Source organism: Mercenaria mercenaria, chromosome 14, assembly GCF_021730395.1.
Source record: "Mercenaria mercenaria strain notata chromosome 14, MADL_Memer_1, whole genome shotgun sequence".
NCBI lineage: Eukaryota > Metazoa > Mollusca > Bivalvia > Venerida > Veneridae > Mercenaria > Mercenaria mercenaria.
In genome coordinates, this window is record NC_069374.1 from 29,895,918 (window position 1) to 29,913,047 (window position 17,130).

At 34.2% G+C, this 17,130-nt stretch overlaps 1 protein-coding gene and 1 long non-coding RNA gene across 2 annotated transcripts; both read right to left on the reverse strand.

Moving 5' to 3' along the window:
- Positions 1-1,313: 1,313 nt before the first annotated feature.
- On the reverse strand, positions 1,314-10,107 carry LOC128548272 (uncharacterized). The gene is made up of 4 exons (XR_008366910.1): positions 9,994-10,107; positions 6,816-6,839; positions 4,686-4,770; positions 1,314-3,308 (listed from the first exon to the last, which is right to left on the reverse strand). It is a non-coding gene; the product is annotated as an uncharacterized LOC128548272 (long non-coding RNA).
- Positions 10,108-14,164: 4,057 nt separating this feature from the next.
- Positions 14,165-15,466, reverse strand: LOC128548143 (histamine H3 receptor-like). Its single transcript, XM_053522557.1, has one exon. It carries the CDS (start codon positions 15,464-15,466, stop codon positions 14,165-14,167), a length of 1,302 nt encoding a protein of 433 aa, XP_053378532.1.
- Positions 15,467-17,130: the final 1,664 nt, after the last annotated feature.

A 17,130-nucleotide genomic window follows, 5' to 3' on the forward strand; every position in this document is an offset into this window, starting at 1 on the left:
ATGCAGTTTTCTGAAATTATTACCTTTAAGTGTTCAGGAAGTGAAATATGTGCAAAAAAGCGGCAGTACCCCTTATTTTGACTGTCTCTGGCTTTAACATAGTTAAGGCCATGATTGAAACTTCGATAAAGGCCAGTTATAATTGACCAAGTTATCCATTGTTGAATTATACACATTTATACACAGTGGCTATATTTTAATGCTATTATGAAACTTGAACAAAATATTTAGAAATCTGTGCTTACATAAAAGCCGGGGTTTCTTTGCGGGTATCTCCATAAGACATTTTAAATGGTGTCGTATCCATGATAGTTTTAAAGGGACGTTTAGAACAGTTTTTCGTCCAGTTATAAAATACCAAGATGGTCAAAGTAATCTTCAGATAGTAACAGTCTAGGTAGGCCTATTTTGGAAGCAACAAAGAGACGCACTGCTACCGTTTAGGGTATGGTAGTGGAATATAAACGATATACTACTTCCCAAAACAAAACTTACACTATAGGAATTTTAGAAGGGATCGTCCATCATATTCCTCACTTACCGTTTAAAAATGTTAGATGTGTTCTCCCAAAAGTCCTAATGCAAAAAATATATGAAAAAAAATAATGAAACGTTGCTCACTAGTGATGAAATTTGAATTTATTATTTTGAGCCCCAGTGACGCATAAATTACAAAACACGGCCGAGTGAAAGTCAGGCAAGGCCGGTCATTTCAAAAAGGACAAGATGTGCCAAGACGGCTTTATGCAAACTTGGTCAATTCAAGTGGCCCGTTGTACAAATTCCTTGCAATGAGGGTAAAACCATCACATGCATTTTCTATAAAAATAAAATACTTACGTCTTCAAATATCTCTCAAAAGATCTCAAAATAAACGCCGAAGTAAAGGATTGAAAGGTATACAGTTTTTTTTAAGCCAATGCGTCTGCCCTCAAAAGGTCAGTTGTGCAGTTTTTCTTAGTAAACGTTATTGAAGGTTGAACATCCAACTTAATCACCTGACCCAAGTCCCTATGAAACTCTATGCCCCTAGAAATGCCCTTGGTTCTGCAATGTTTCAGTGTCTAAGCAATTTCCCAAGGGAAGACTACTTTGCATCATTTAAGTCAGTGAGTGTGTTTCTGCAGGGAGAGTTTGAAGGGAAGACGTGAAAATTGTTTTCATCTGATTGATAATTTAGGCAGACGAAGATCAATGACAGTTTAGAATTTATTGAATCATCTTTGTATTCAAGTACAGGTCCGGTAATGTAAAGACGGATTTTTTTCGCTGTATTCGCTGACTGTCCCCATTTAGGAAATAAACACTCGCAACAGTGCTATTTGTTTGTACAGATAGCGCTATATAATTCAGAAGTTGGCCATACATCGCGAATATTCTATTTCGCGAAACCAGCTTCGTAAAAATATCTGAATTAGCAGTATTCTAGTGGCGAGCTGGGATTCATTGTCCCTCACAAAGCATGAACTTTTTTACCGTATTGACAATGGATACAGCTCAAAATACGTGCGACAGAAACATATTTTGTACACAAGTATACGCATGGCGCCTGTGTCCTTTACCAAATTTGAAAATTTGCATTTGTTTTCCACTAACATTTGAAAATACATTTTTCACAGCCCTCAAAAGATAATCCTTCTCTAAGGATGAAAAATGTGCTGTTTTCGTAGACATTCTAATGGCATTGCAATTTTGCAATATGGTATACGATATGCAGAACACACACTGTTCGTCATGATAGGTCGGTCTAGTTATGCTATATTTTGACGATTACTGTTCACAATCAGCGGGCAATAAATGGTCACCAATTTCATCTCATTTCGACTATACTGATAGCTTGGAATGTCCATTGGAGCTAAGCATGCAAACTGTGATGATTTCCGGTTTGAATCTAGATTTGAATCCAGATATGAGTAGATTTGGTTAAAATAATGAGCCCAGACTTACTTCTGAAACTTGCCACATAATGTATTTTGTTAGTATTTATATAACAAGAGCTGTCGGAGGACAGCAACGCTCGACAGCCTTGTCAATTGAATGAATATTAAAGTCGAAAAAGGGGCATATTTTTGTAAAATTGCAAAACAGGGTTATGGAACCTGTAAAATGTATATCAGCTCATGACAATGGACAATTGTATGAAGTTTCAATCCATTCCCATTAGTAGGTACTGAGATACCAGATTACATACAAAAATTTAACCAAAAACTGCTAAGTCGAAAAAGGGGCATAATTTTGTAAAAATGCAAAGTAGAGTTATGGAACCTTTGCACTGCATGTCAGATCATTGCAGTGAACAAGTGTGTGAAGTTTCAATCCATTCCCATCAGTCAGCTTACATACAAAAACCTAACCAAAAACAGCAAAGTCGAAAGAGGGGCATAATTTTGTAAAAATGAAAAGTAAAGTTATGGAACCTGTGCACTGCATGTCAGATCATCACAGTGAACAAGTGTGTGAAGTTTCAATCCATTCCCATTAGTGGGTACTGAGATACCAGCTTACATATAAAACCTTAACCAAAAATTTCCAAGTCGAAAAAGGGGCATAATTTTGTAAAAAAGCAAAATAGAGTTATGGAACCTGTGCATTGTAAGTCAGTTTATCACTGTGAATAAGTGTGGGAAGTTTCAGTCTATTCCCATAAGTGGTTACTGAGATACCAGCTTACATACAAAAACTTAACCAAATCGGGACGCCGACGCAGAGGCGGACGCCGACACATGGGTGAGTCCAATAGCTCTACCTATTCTTTGAATAGTCGAGCTAAAAATGAATCGTAGACTTCAATACTTCCTATATAGGCGGCAGCGTTCTTTGAATGTGTCTTTTCCTTGTTTTTTTAACCGTTTATGTATATAAAAGCATTCAATTTCCATATACATATTGCATTTGCAAAAATATGCGAGAAAACATGTATCATTACAACAGTTCTTAAAGTTCGTATTGAGTCCGGCTAAAAGTTACATCAAGTACGAAGTAAATGCGACAGCTTTATATATAACACCTTTAGTCTCTTTTACTATCGGGGTTGACTTTAAACAAACGATACAATTACACTCCGAGTATTTTTGTTTTATATTTGTTTTGTTTATGTTATCGTCAACATCAGGTAGAATGTGCATTTTTATGCTATTGTTTATGGCTTTGTACACTTTTGAGGTTATTGTCTTATAGGTATGCATATATTTTCGAAAGGCAGCCAACACTACATACTGGACAGTTTTTTGATAACTTTATCATTAATATCGTCCAAATCGCTTGAAGCAGCGGTTGTATCGACAGTTCATATACGTACAAGCTGGAACCTGTAATGTAATAACATTCCATCATTAGTGTTGCACACGTACATACATATATGATGATCACTTGACATTTTTACCAAAGGGTCAACTGAAATGCAAGAAAATGAAGTGTTGCTATCATATATGTATCATGCTAACTTACTTTGTTCTGTGTTTGTAAGTGGTTTTATGAGGGTAATAAAATTGCCAAGAGATATACTTCAATGATTTTGTAGAGAAATTAGGTTGTTAAACTAAATGTTATTGTTGACAGAGATTAATTTGATTTCCCTTGAAATGTCAAAATGGAAATAGAATTCCAGGTCAATAATCAGCATGCACAGCGAAAAGTACGGTGTTCCGATAAGGTCACCGTACGTCGTAGTGTCGATTCCTGCTAAGAGGTAATGGCGATATTACTATAACAAGTTGCGATAACACGATGAGATAACACAACAACACGATGCGTCAGTATGGTATCAATATCGCCTTATTGCATCGTATGGTCGCATTTTGTTGCTGCGCAATAACATCGTGTTGTCGGTCGATTGCTGCATCCGAAATTATATTTCCCAAGGTTACACGTTACTTAAAGTTTAAATGTTATTGATTTTTTTTAACAAATTCTCTGTTATTTCATTTATTTTGGTAATAGAAAATAATTATACCAATGTAGTCATTTTTGACTGGTAAATAGATCGAACACACATATTCCTTTTGCTATACCATTTTATTTATATGTTTGTTTTTAAAATCTACATTTGTTATCGTTACTTCGCATGTCTACCCGGAACGCGACAACACGATTTCAGTTTAGTACCGTCGTACTGTCGACCTTAACACCACGACAACATGATGCGATACATTACAACGCGACACAATACACGTTGATACAATGCGATAAAGCGACATTAATGTCATGATCTTGCATCGCATGGTCGTGCTATCACTTCGTGTTATCGTGAATTTGCATCTTGTTGTGTTGTCGCACGCATCGTGTTATCGTGTTGTTGCATCATGTTGTCGTACTGTCGCATCGTGTTTCTAAGTATAGTTCTTTTCTCGATAGTACGATAGTATGACGGCAATATTGGGACACTATACGGAAAACAACACGAACTGCTGCTTATCAATAATTGTCCTATTTACCCTAACCTATGCTAGACTTTTTACAATGCTTGTTTTGACGAATTTTCGGTAATTATGCCAAACTATCTTTATTCGTTAAATGTACAATTCTTGTAAACGGTTTCAGTTGGTCTTACAAATTATTTAAGGTATTTTAAACAATCAATGAATATAATTTTAGGCATTAAAACCATCCTGAAAATATAATAGACTGTCTAAATTATTCTGGTGCTATTTATAACACAAATTAAGTTATAGTAGTAATCAGTTTACCCCGTCATAGCCACACGTGCACCAGTTGCATCCATCATAGTACCTTTGCCTTCCCTACGAGGTCGATAAAAACAGTCAACACATCCTGTAGGACGGGAACAACAGAGATATAGTTAGTACATTTGAAACCTCCAAAACTACTGAAACTTTCACAGACAATTAAAAAGGTAAATGATCTTTCATCTTGACTAATGATTACTCAGTGACATGTGGTAACTAAATGGTTTGGTCTAAAAAATATCTATTAATTCTGTGTATTATAATAAGGCATTTTCGTTGCAGGTTAGGAGAATTTTCACAGCTGTCGTCCGATGCCCATGCCAGATTGCGAGGCCTTATATTAACCAACCTCGACACCTCATTCCTGTTGGAATCGATCGCCACGAGGGTATGAGACAAGAGAAGCCAAATTCCCTTTTAATGCTGAGCGCCAAACAAGGGAGCTACTGGTACCAATTTTTTACGTCTTTGGTATGTCGCGACCGGGGATCGAACCCACGACCTACTCCCGCACTCGAAGCAGACGCTCTACCACTAGGCTATCGAGGCGGTCTTTATATTATTACAAATCGAATCATTCATGAAAATTAGTAGTTTGGCTGAATGTCTATATTACCCTAGAGGACTTTTCAAGAAAATCCGTAACATTTTTATAAACTAAATCATCAGCACAGGTTCTTGAAAACTGACTGCAAATGGGTTCATCGTTAACTTACGTAGTGTAAAAAATCTTTAAATTTTAAGGTTTCGATGGAGGCCTTGAGAAACAAAAATCAAACAACACCAATTCATAGAAAGAAAGAGTTGTTTGACATTAAAATTGAACAGCATGTAAAACATGTATATTACTTTACGAAACAAGTGTCAGTATACTGATATAAACATTGAATTCCGGAAAAGGGCTGCCTAAAGGGGCTCCATTTCCGGACAGTTAAACGCCTTTAAAAACTCACCATTTTCAAAGAACAGTTACACACGTTCGTTTTGATGCATTTGCGATAGCGTGCGAGTGGTGAAATTTCGCATAACAAGGTGGAACACAGTTTTCTGCAATTGTTTATCTTTATTTATTTACAAATGGCATTCATTTTCAAAGGGAGACAACTGTTCCCGATTATTTTAAGTACAAATGACATTCATTTTCAAAGGGAAACAACTTTTTCCGATTATTTTAAGTAATCTTTGAGAAAAAGTTGTCTCCCTTTGAAAATGAATGCCATTTGTAAAGAAAAAAAGATAAACAATTGCTGAAAACTATGTTCCACCTTGTTACGTGAAATTTCACCACTCGCACGCTATTGCAAATGCATCAAAACAAACATGTGTAACAGTTCTTTGAAAATGGTGAGTTTTTAAAGGCGTTTAACTGTCCGGAAATGGAGCCCCTTTAGGCAGCCCTTTTCCGGAATTCAATGTTTATATCAGTATACTGACACTTGTTCCGTAAAGTAATATACATGTTTTACATGCTGTTCAATTTTAATGTCAAACAACTCTTTCTTTCTATGATTTGGTGTTGTTTGATTTTTGTTTCTCAATGCCTCCATCGAAACCTTAACAAATTGAGTAATCGTGGTAGAATCAGTGGTCCGTAAAATGGCCCTTACAGTCAAAAGTTGCAACTTACTGGTTAGAATTGTACATACAATTATATTTTATATGTATTTTATACGTAAAAAGTGTGTTTTGACCAACAAAATATCAAACAGAATTAACTTTTTTTCGATGCCGATCCATTCTAAGGGATTATAATGACAAGGTCGAGGTATCGATCAATTTGCAAAAGGAACAGTTTTAAATTACTTTCTAAGTAAAAAAACCGAAAACAGCTTAGCTTCAACAAGTCTGGAACATGTTGAGGCATGTCATTCTGTAATGTTTCATTGGTTAGATAAAATATAACAGTTATTTTGTTATACTACTGCCGATGTACCTGATAACTACATATTGTGAGCTATATGAAAATCCAGAAAACATGTAAGTATAAAACTTTTTTGCATGAACTGCTAGTAAAGAAGTCATTAACGATTATTATTTATACGTGCGAGAATGCACAAACTTATATACACATTTGAAGGAAAGGACTATAGTCAGCTTAACAGAAGAATAAGAAATGTAAAACATACATACTAGAACGTGGATGCCATTTAAAAACTGAAAACAGAAATAATACAAAATGAAAAAAACATAATAATCTAACAAAACTGTAACATTCTATCTTAAGGCAGTTCTGCATGTTCGAATAAAAAACGTTTCTATAATGTAGGATTTGATTAAACCCTGATTTTTCAAAACTTCCGAATGTACTAATAAAATTCCGCAAATCAAAAAGACAGGGCCGTGTGCTTGATTTTACACTAGACTGATTTGGAAAATGTGGACTTCACAAAAGTTTTCATAGAGGGAGTCTATCGGAAAATCACAATTTTGTTAACGTTTTCGCAAATAGAACTTTTTCTACAATGTAGATTTTAATGAAATTTCTCACAGTCGTAAATAAACATATGGTCTATAATATGGTGAAATAAAATACTAGTAGGTCCTTATGCTAGTTTTTGAAATATCTGGTCAATATTAAATGGATCTAAACATTTCAAGCTGATTTTAAGGAGGTAGGTTACCTTAATATTTGTATGTGCGCATGTCCAACCGGAAGCTAACGTGACGATTTACGACGACGTTTACAACAAACTAAATGTGTTTGTATATCCATTCTTCTGAAAGCAAATCCTGTCTCCGATCTGATGCTTTATGGTTTAATAATGCAGAAATGATGCATAAATTGCCACAGAAACGCTTCAATACAATGTTGCCTTAAATTGACGTCATTGACGTCATGACGTTACGTGTCAGTTACCGCGCAAAATTAATAGATTTTATTTTGAAATTCTGTGCATTTTCTTTATTTGAACTATTTTCAAACAGCCATTTTTTGCTGAAATATTTTTAATGAGTCTTTTGCTCTGAATAATAACCAATATTTTGCTTCTTTTATGTAGTTATATTGAAATGTTATGCGGAATGTAAGAAAATGGATGATGGTAACCAATGTTATTTGGAATTTAGTTGGGTGAAAGGTTACTTGTTACAGCCATTTTCAAATTAAAAACTGGCAGTTTGATTTGTTATACCTATTTTTCAGTTTCAGTAGAAAATTGTGGTTTCTTGAATTGAATTGATGTTAGCATGGAAACGAAGCCCGTGACTTATATATCTAAATGTAAAATTCAAAAGCGTTGACACTGGTCTTTTTAAAGAACAGAGTTTCGGCTTTTTATTTTTATTTCAACAATATCCGTAAGAGTAATAGCAGCATGCCGAACGATTTTTCCATGAAAAATGCCAGACGAATGGTACTGCTGTCAGTATTTTAAGCTGTGAAATTTGTTTGAATAAATGCAAATAACACGAAAATATAACTTACGTTAGAAATAATATGTTTTAAAGCTACATTAACAAGAAAGATAATTTTATTCATTATTTCTTTATAAGAAATTACGACAAAAATCCAGATATAAGCTATTTAAATTCTCTGTTGCCACGGTTACTTTAAACTTTAAGAAAACTAGGGTACCATTTAAAGTGCTTGTTATTTTGCTTATAATATTACCCAAATATTCCATGATGGTCATAAACAGAATGGCACTGAAGCCGTCGAAATTCCCGTTTTTATAGATAGTTGTTTAAAAATGAGAGAAAATGTGTTACCATGGAAACACGAGCCCCGCGACATATACATTTTAAGCTTATATTAGAAAGCTAACGCGCATACTAGTAAAATTATCAATTATGCAGACTTCTACGGACATAAACGAAACTAAAATACGCTAAAAAGTGTTAAATATCCGTATTTTCCTTCTTCTTTCAATATAAAATACCTGTGGATGGTCATGTTCTTCAAACCTGGATAAAAATTGAACTCGAAGGGATAGAGATAAACGAAACTGAGATTATAGCAGTTAAAACATCATATTACACGAAATACAAAAAACTTCTGCGGTTCAACTAATTTGAATTTACCCTGGTAACAAGGTAACCTACCTCCTTAAGAGATTATTTAAAATGATTTAATGTGTCAGACGTTTTAATATAATGTTTTATCTTTACATAGATAGTAACGTTGTTGTGTTAATAAATTTACCCACGGATTTCAATTTATTCATAAAATGATTTTCGTTTCCGTATGCCGAGTACAGTCTTTAGATAAATGACGTTACACCATTAATTACGGTTTGTCAAACGCGCAGAACTACCTTAAATAAAACCTAAATTAATGAAGAACTTTCATCGTTATTTGATTTGACAAAGCCGGTAAACAACAATTAAATGATATGTTATTTTATTTATTGTAGACTGCCAATAAAGTATATTCAATCAGTCGGTTTAGCCTAATAAAGCCTTCTTGAACCCTTACCTTGCTAAATTTCTATAATGAACTTGACCATATTCTAATTTGGACAGTACCATTAACTGTAAAAATGGATGCTTATCAAAAAAGATACTGACTGAATAGCGAACAGTGCAGATCATGATCAGACTGCACGGATATGCAGGCTGACCATGATCTATACTGGTCGCAAAAGCAGAATCAATCGTGCCCAGCATGGTAAGGTTTAAGGAAGTCAAAACAATGCACATTTTATCTAAAAAATAAAGTGTCTATTTCTTCTTAGAACATTATCTTTTAAACTTTTTTTTCGTTCCTAGTAAACATACAATACTCTACTTGGAATTTAAGGGGGATACAGATAATTGGCAGGAAACATAAACACGTTATTGCTAGGGAAACATAAACATTTAACAACTCTTCCAATCGTTGTAGTCAGATGAAAACCTCATTACTCATAGTCAGTCTGATTATGTTTTCGGCTGGCAATGTTTAATTTCAGTCCGTCTAAAATACATTAAAGAGCATCATCTTTACATAAAAGAGGATGTCTCTTTTTGTACCGCGTTATAGGCACATTTTCAGCTCTTCCATTTTTTAGAGTTTCTCGTTACATACGAGGAATATAGCGTAAATTTTATCTTGATACAAAATTATCCGTATTCTGTCCTCAAATTAGTTATCAATACCTTTTAATATTTACAGTTTGACATTTAATTTACATCTCACATGTAATCGCGATATTATCGACTGTAATTTTGTAGGCACTTGAAATTACTGACGTTTTGCACCAACATTTTTAATCAAAGTTTATAATAAGCTGTGTAAAACTGTTAAAAACAATGTAAATTTGAAGTCACATTTTAAATCTTATTCTTAAATGTTTAAGAATGGAATAACAAAAGAAAATGAATGACTTACATGCGTCCGAATATGTCAGAGATAAAAGAATCGTGAAAAAAATTGCGCAAACATTCATTATGTTAAACAACTGGTTAAAACGTTTGTTAACAACACGCTGCCTGATGTCTATACACTCTCTTTTATAGCAGCCGTTTTTTTTGTGTTCTTTTTGATTGATTGGTTGATTAAAAAACAATAATGGATGCTCTTGGGGTAAACTTTTTCTCCTGAATACAATTTGACTTTTAATGTTATACATTTGTATATGCTATAATTTTCATTGTTCTTATTTGTTTTTTATGATATCTATTTCCTTAATGAAAGCCTGACATTTAAACTTGCCTGAAATATGTATACATTTCCCTGAAACGACGTAATTATAGATTATTCAAGAAGAAAGGAAAAACCCAGATGAAGGCCGATCTAGGCTAGGGGATGTAACGTTAATGTGTTTGCGGGATCAATTGTGATGTTTTTACCATTTTGAAGACACGTAACTAGAGTGGTGTTGTCGTATTGGTGGCAGTGGCTGCGATAGAGTGTGTATGTCGGAGCTGGGGATCATCAGCCAACAAAAGAGAACACAATATGGTCGGATATGAAGGGGGTTTGAGGGTCATGATTTTAGGCTGATCCATTTTTTGCAAAGGGTCATAAAATGATCAGGTTATTTATATGTATAAAGCAAACAAGTTTAATGCTATACGTGTTTCTCAATTACTTATTTCATTTATTACAATGTACTATAGAAAGGAAAAAGCATGGGGATATTTTAAATGGCACATAAAATATTTAGAATCGTTAGCGTTAGTTCAGTTCATACCGTCAGCTGATACTGTTTGTGTGATTTATCCCTATTGTATGCATTGTATGCACTGGATTTTATTAAAGAAGATAAATTATATGTTATGAAAAAAAAAAACTTTAATGCCAATTAACAAAGAAATGACAATGAACTGTTTGCAACATCATATGATGTTTATAAAAGGCAATGAAAGATAAACAAGACAAAATTTATTCATTGACGTCATGGAGCTTCATCTTTTATTAATTGTGATTGAGTGAAGTCAAATAAGTATAAGGAAGTGCTATTGTTTTATCAAAAAGTAAGTCATATTTGTATAAGTTGCTTCAATGGTGTTATTTCGATTGATTGTTTTTCCAATTTTGAAAGCGTGTTTTCAAGAACACAAAGATTTTAACTCTGTTCGAGAAGCATTAACTAGCTAGGAGGTGATAACGTCAAGATCCGTGCAGGGCGAATGTTCTCTTTGATGATTTGTCACATGACTACACGTGTTACGTCAATGTCCTTAACCTATTATGTAGATATTGTCCGTCATTTACCAAGAACAATTTAGTAACTTTATTGTACACTGGATAGTTAAACTTGTCCACACTAAACAACAGAAATATGATACAGCATACTGTTTCAAGGTTTGAACAATTTCAATACATCATTAAAATGCCCAGTTGTTTTCTGTATAGCAGAATTTGATAAAAAAAAATAGTAAATACAAGGTAAGGATTGACTTGATTCTATGCTTCGAAAGAAACTTCCCATAGATTTTATTGATATGTACGACGTATATGATTTCTCACCGCGCTATTGTAAAACAGAAAGATTGTAAGCATAGGTCAGTAAGTTATTAAATAATCCGGATTTTCCTTGAAGGTTCCATTGTGCATTGTGCATTGAAGACCAGTTCTATGATAACTCACGAAATTTATATTTTGCTATCGCATTATACAGATGACAATTCATCAGAATGTGGAATTAATCGATACTTTACAATATTTGTTTAAAAACATCTACCCCGAATTCTCACGGGTTTTCGTATGTTTGCTCGCAAACATATTCATCAAAGCCATTGTTTCTGAAAAAGATAAAAACGATCTTGCACAGTTTCTAAGATTCACCCGTTCATATATAAAAATTTCATTATGATATCAATTCAAATGAAGTATATTTGTGCCTTTCTTACAATAAATATTAGCCTTTTAATTCATTAATCTTACCGTACATGCATATGATTAATTAATCGGATGAGTTCACTGAGTAACTGTAACAAAAATGATGCTTAATGTCCCAATGCGAGCACTTTATGTTTGCTACAAACATTGACGATAAATTTCAAAATGTTTAAAACGTAAGGCTAGATTTCCCAGAAGCACACCCAGAGCCATACGTCGCTAAGCAGGCCCACTACAAATGTAGTGGAATGATATAGCGGACGGACTGCTTCAAAAACCTAACAAAAGGTACATTTTAATTTAATGCAAATTATAAAAAAAAGTGGAAGGGGTAGAGAAAGGGTTTGTTGTCAAATTATTCTTTCTGTTCTTATTTTAAAGTATAACAACAGACATATTGGAATAAAGTTCTGCATTAGTTCATGAGAAAATGCTCTTTAAGCAAACATTACGTTTAATAAAAGTTTTATACGGACCTGTTTTTTGCAATTCATTCGTTAACTTACATGTATATGACCGTCTGTTTTAAACAAGAAAATTTCAAAGAAACTTGTAAATATCAAAAGAACGAACACGTTTTACATTTTCGTTAGAAGTCTGTTGCGATTAAAGACATTGTAGCCGTTCTTCAGGAAATCGCTGTAAAATTAAGATGTAGATATCATTCCTCATTGTATATGAGAACAAACTTCATTTAAATCCAGAGACAGAGAGAGAGAGAGACTGGATAGATAGAGAGAGAGTCCGACCGTGCTTAAAGTGAGCTATTTCTTTGACCATATAGGAAAAGTATTTTACAAGTATTAAGAGTAATTTAAACACACAAAAAGAACTAGATGACACTGGGCATAAAAATTGAAACACTGATTATTGAAAGAGTCAAAAAATGTATACACAGAGAAAAAGTCTTAAATAAGCTCATGCTTTCTTTTTCGCATCAAGTAACCCGAAGCCATGTCGCTAATCTGTAATCGGGAATGCTTTGATTAAGCTTCTTTATGTATTTATCCATGTAGTCTTACAACTTCTAAATAATTCTTTGCTTTATGTCTGCCATATGCATGGAAACAATAAAATACCGGAAGAAAAATCCATAGTTCTTTTCACGACTTTTCCCCAAACAACGCAAGTTGGATACAGACAAATAGGAACGTCGTGACTTGATAAGTACGATCGCCTGTCGCATCAGAGAAAAACTGCTTAGTTCAGGTAATTTATATAGGAATATACATCGGCCTGGATGACATACGGTATTTTAAGGTAGAGAATCTTTGCATTCAGGAAGTTACTTTGAGGGTCTGAACTTTACATTGCGCATAACCTACACATGTATTTAACCTCCTTGTCACGCCTAGTGAAGTATATAATTTTGTTACACCTTCATTCAGTCATGCTAAATTAACTGTTATGCGAAGGGTTTTCTTTAGTAAAAATGTATATTGTTTTACAAGTCTGATTTTGAAGGTTATATCGTTAGAAATTTCAATCTCTTCAATGTTTAAAGGTTTGCATGTATATATATGTATGCATTTACTAAACAGAAGTTTGTCGTTATATCTATACTGTTGAACAAATGAAATGTAACTTTACGAAAGCAAAGTTTCTACTGGTATTCCACGCCATACTGCTTGGAGACTAGAATATTTTTTAAGTGGTTTAACAGTACCAACTGTTACTGTAACAACAGATGGCGTCAAAAGTAAATAGAACTAATTTTCCTAATCGGAAACAAATTTTTAAAACAACTGGGTATCTACGCGATCCGATCTCAGCTTTTGCCCCCTCATCAAGGCGGCTGTACTGACCAGAATTCCCGGAAGCCGTAATTAGGTTAGTTTTTTTTAGTGAAATGACATTTCCCCTACTGGAATATTTCACTTTTTCTTGTTACTTCCACAGTCTGATGTCAGAAAATCACGTGCAGGGGCTCCCGGGATTATTGATAGACATTTCATACCCAAACTTTTTACAATTGTTTCATTAGAAAATAATGGTTGTCAAAATTCGAACCATGTGATGCCGTGTTGTACATTATCATGTAAAGTAATATTTGTACCTTCAATAAGATTTCGATATTAAACGTTGCCAGGAGAACCTTATTGGCGAAAGTATTTTGTATTTTTGCAACAGTATATGTTTTGATAAAAACAATTTCTGTTACAAACCAAGCAATCTGTCATTGATTATAACTAACATATTCAGCTATTATATTGACTCATGACCTCCGATTAGCAGACCTACATATACTTCCATTCAATGTCATATACCTCCGGAAACATTGTCTGTATCGAGGACTATTAAAAGCATACAATAAAGGATTAACTGCTGATTTCATCCATAACAGCCAGTTGAAAAATTCGTAAAGACTCCAATTGACACAGTTGTTACATATAGAAATGACCACAGTTGTGATTGTGTATGGAGACCAAAAGAGGAGGAAGGTTAAAACTAGAATTGCCAGAAGCTTTGCAGATTTCATTTTTCGGTTAATAGTTATGGCAATTTTTGTATTTCCTACGGCCCTCATTCCGATATTCGATTGATAGGTGTGATTTTGAACATTTTTAATCCCTGTCACTGCCATAACTAAATTTCCAACACATCTTATTTGATGAACGGTTTCCCAAGCAACAGGACATGTTGGTGCCTTTTGCTTATCTTTAGATATACCAATCGCTTTGACATTTCTCGTATTTTCTCTCTCTACTCTCTGCTGCTGTACATGTCGTATATTAGCCCATTTCAATATTTTATGGAAGAGAAGTCCATTAATAATAGAAAGTGCAATCGCTGGTATCACAAAATCCATTATTGACATTACGATTACGAAAACGTTTTCAAAGGCAAATTCTACATCGCAATCCATATACTCTACTGATGAGTATCCAACCCAGTAGTCCCAAGCAAGTATAGCCGGTCCGTAATAAACGAAAGATATGAACCAAGATATGATTATGACAGTCTTTGCAAATGTCCAGGTTATTTTCCGCATATAGAATGTCCCTAGACTAATCATGAACAGTCTATCCAAACTCAGAACGAGAATTAGTAATGTCGCTTCGGTACAAGCCGTAAAATCTATTAGCAACCATATTTTACAAAACCAATAGCCGAATGGCCACGTGAATTCCATGAGAGTGTATACGGCATAGACCGGCATACTCACAGTACACAATATAAGGTCCGTAATGGCTAAATTTAATATGAAAAAATCATACACTGTGTTATGTTGTCTGTCACCGAGATAGGCAAATACTGTCATAACATTGCCTGTTATACCTACTAGTGTAAGTACGGAAAGTCCTATTGCCGACGGAACCATCACTGTTGTCGTCATTGCAATGATTCCATCATCGTCTTCAAAATCTGTATTTACACTTGTATTGTTTAAGGGAACAACTTCAGATGATCCAGTAACAGACGGAATTGATTCATTCATTGCTCTGACAGGGTCGTCTATTTTCAACAGTTCCAAGGTGATATGCTCTACAAGAACAACAGTACAGTTGAACTTCATTTGCTCGAACTCAACGGGGCAGTCAAAATTTGTTCGAATTGCCGGCACTTTGAACTATCAAACAAATACAATATATAGTGATTTTGCCGGTACCTGTTGATGACGTCGAGCCAAAGATCGTGCTTGAATTATTGTTATTATTGAGTTCGACAGTAATATAATAATAAACAGTTTTTGATTTATTTACTCAACTGCTTAGTTTTTTTATAGGATTAAACGTACAATAAAATACGTACTTCCAGTTCTTTGCAAATATTTTTATCTAGAAATTTCTAAAATATGTTCATTAAATTTGTCAAAGAATACAAAAATCAACAAAAAGCATCGCCATGTCCTAACATTTATCAACATATGATATAATTATAAATTAACGTCATCCGTGATTTAACAATTCAATATAGAATGTAAATAAAAATGTAAACAACTTACAACATGGATGAATATGTAGCATATCTGGCAGCCGATGTCTAAAAATGTTGAAAGTATATAGATACTTATTTGTTGACAACGTCATTGTTTGCTTTCACAATCCTTTTTAAACAGGCAAAATATGCGAAACGTGAGCTGAAATGATATGTTGACTTAAGTCAACAAACATTTCCCTTATTGCAACATGTCATACTAATTGCTTTATAAACCAACTATAGTTCGCATTAAAAATATATATTCAATCTACTACATGTGGATATCAATACAGAACAGAAAGTCTAGCGTTGCGTCAGCAATACGAAGGCTAGTTCATGTCAACCCACTTTCAAGTTATTAATCTCAGTTTTTAGCAAATTCCAATGACAATTAGATCTCTCTGCGGGGATTTGATCTGAAGTAGCAAAAAGCTAAGAGCGATTAATTGAAGGAATGCATAATCATCACTAAAATTGATGTAGATTGAAATATTGATAATAATGATAGTCTGCAGGTTACATTATTTTCTGATTGATTAAATCTGTCTAAAAGACTTATCCCTATAATTAATCTCGTACGTAATATTGTATTTATTAATAGGTTTTAAGATATCTACTTATTCTTCGTGTTCTAATTTCCTGAAATATACTGATAAATTATAAGAAAAACATCGTTGACTATAATAGTTCCTAAAAGGACAAAAACTTTCTGAAGTATAATTTCTATGTGTAAGAGCCGAGTTATGGCCCTTGGTTAAGTCAAAACTATGCATAAATGGTACGCAAGTTTGTATCACGTGTATGTTAAACAGTGTTTGCACCCCGTCCGCTTAGCTCGGTAGGGAGAGCGTTGATATACGGATCGCGGGGTTGCGAGTTTGATCCCCGGGTAGAGCGTATGCTCTCCGTGACGATTTGATAAAAGACAATGTGTCTGAAATCGTTCATCCTCCACCTCTGATTATTCATGTGCGGAAGTAGGCAGTTACTTGCGGAGAACAAGTTTGTACTGGTGCAGAGTCAAGGAACACTGGTTAGGTCAATCAATTACGCAGTTTGCATTGAAGAGATAGCACTTTTCTGTTCTCACTTTGGACAAACTCAGTCTGTAATTTGAAATATGCAAAGACTGTGCTAGTCATTTCTTGAATTATTTATTTCATTCGGACCGGCTACACTGGCTTTGGAAGGATACTCACTTGTACCGTATATGGATTGCGACGTGGAACTTGCCTTTGAAACTGTTTTGAATAAGTACTA

Bases quoted from the DNA above. Each gene is read 5' to 3' on its own strand.
- LOC128548143 (XM_053522557.1), bottom strand. From the start codon at position 15,466: ATGAAGTTCAACTGTACTGTTGTTCTTGTAGAGCATATCACCTTGGAA.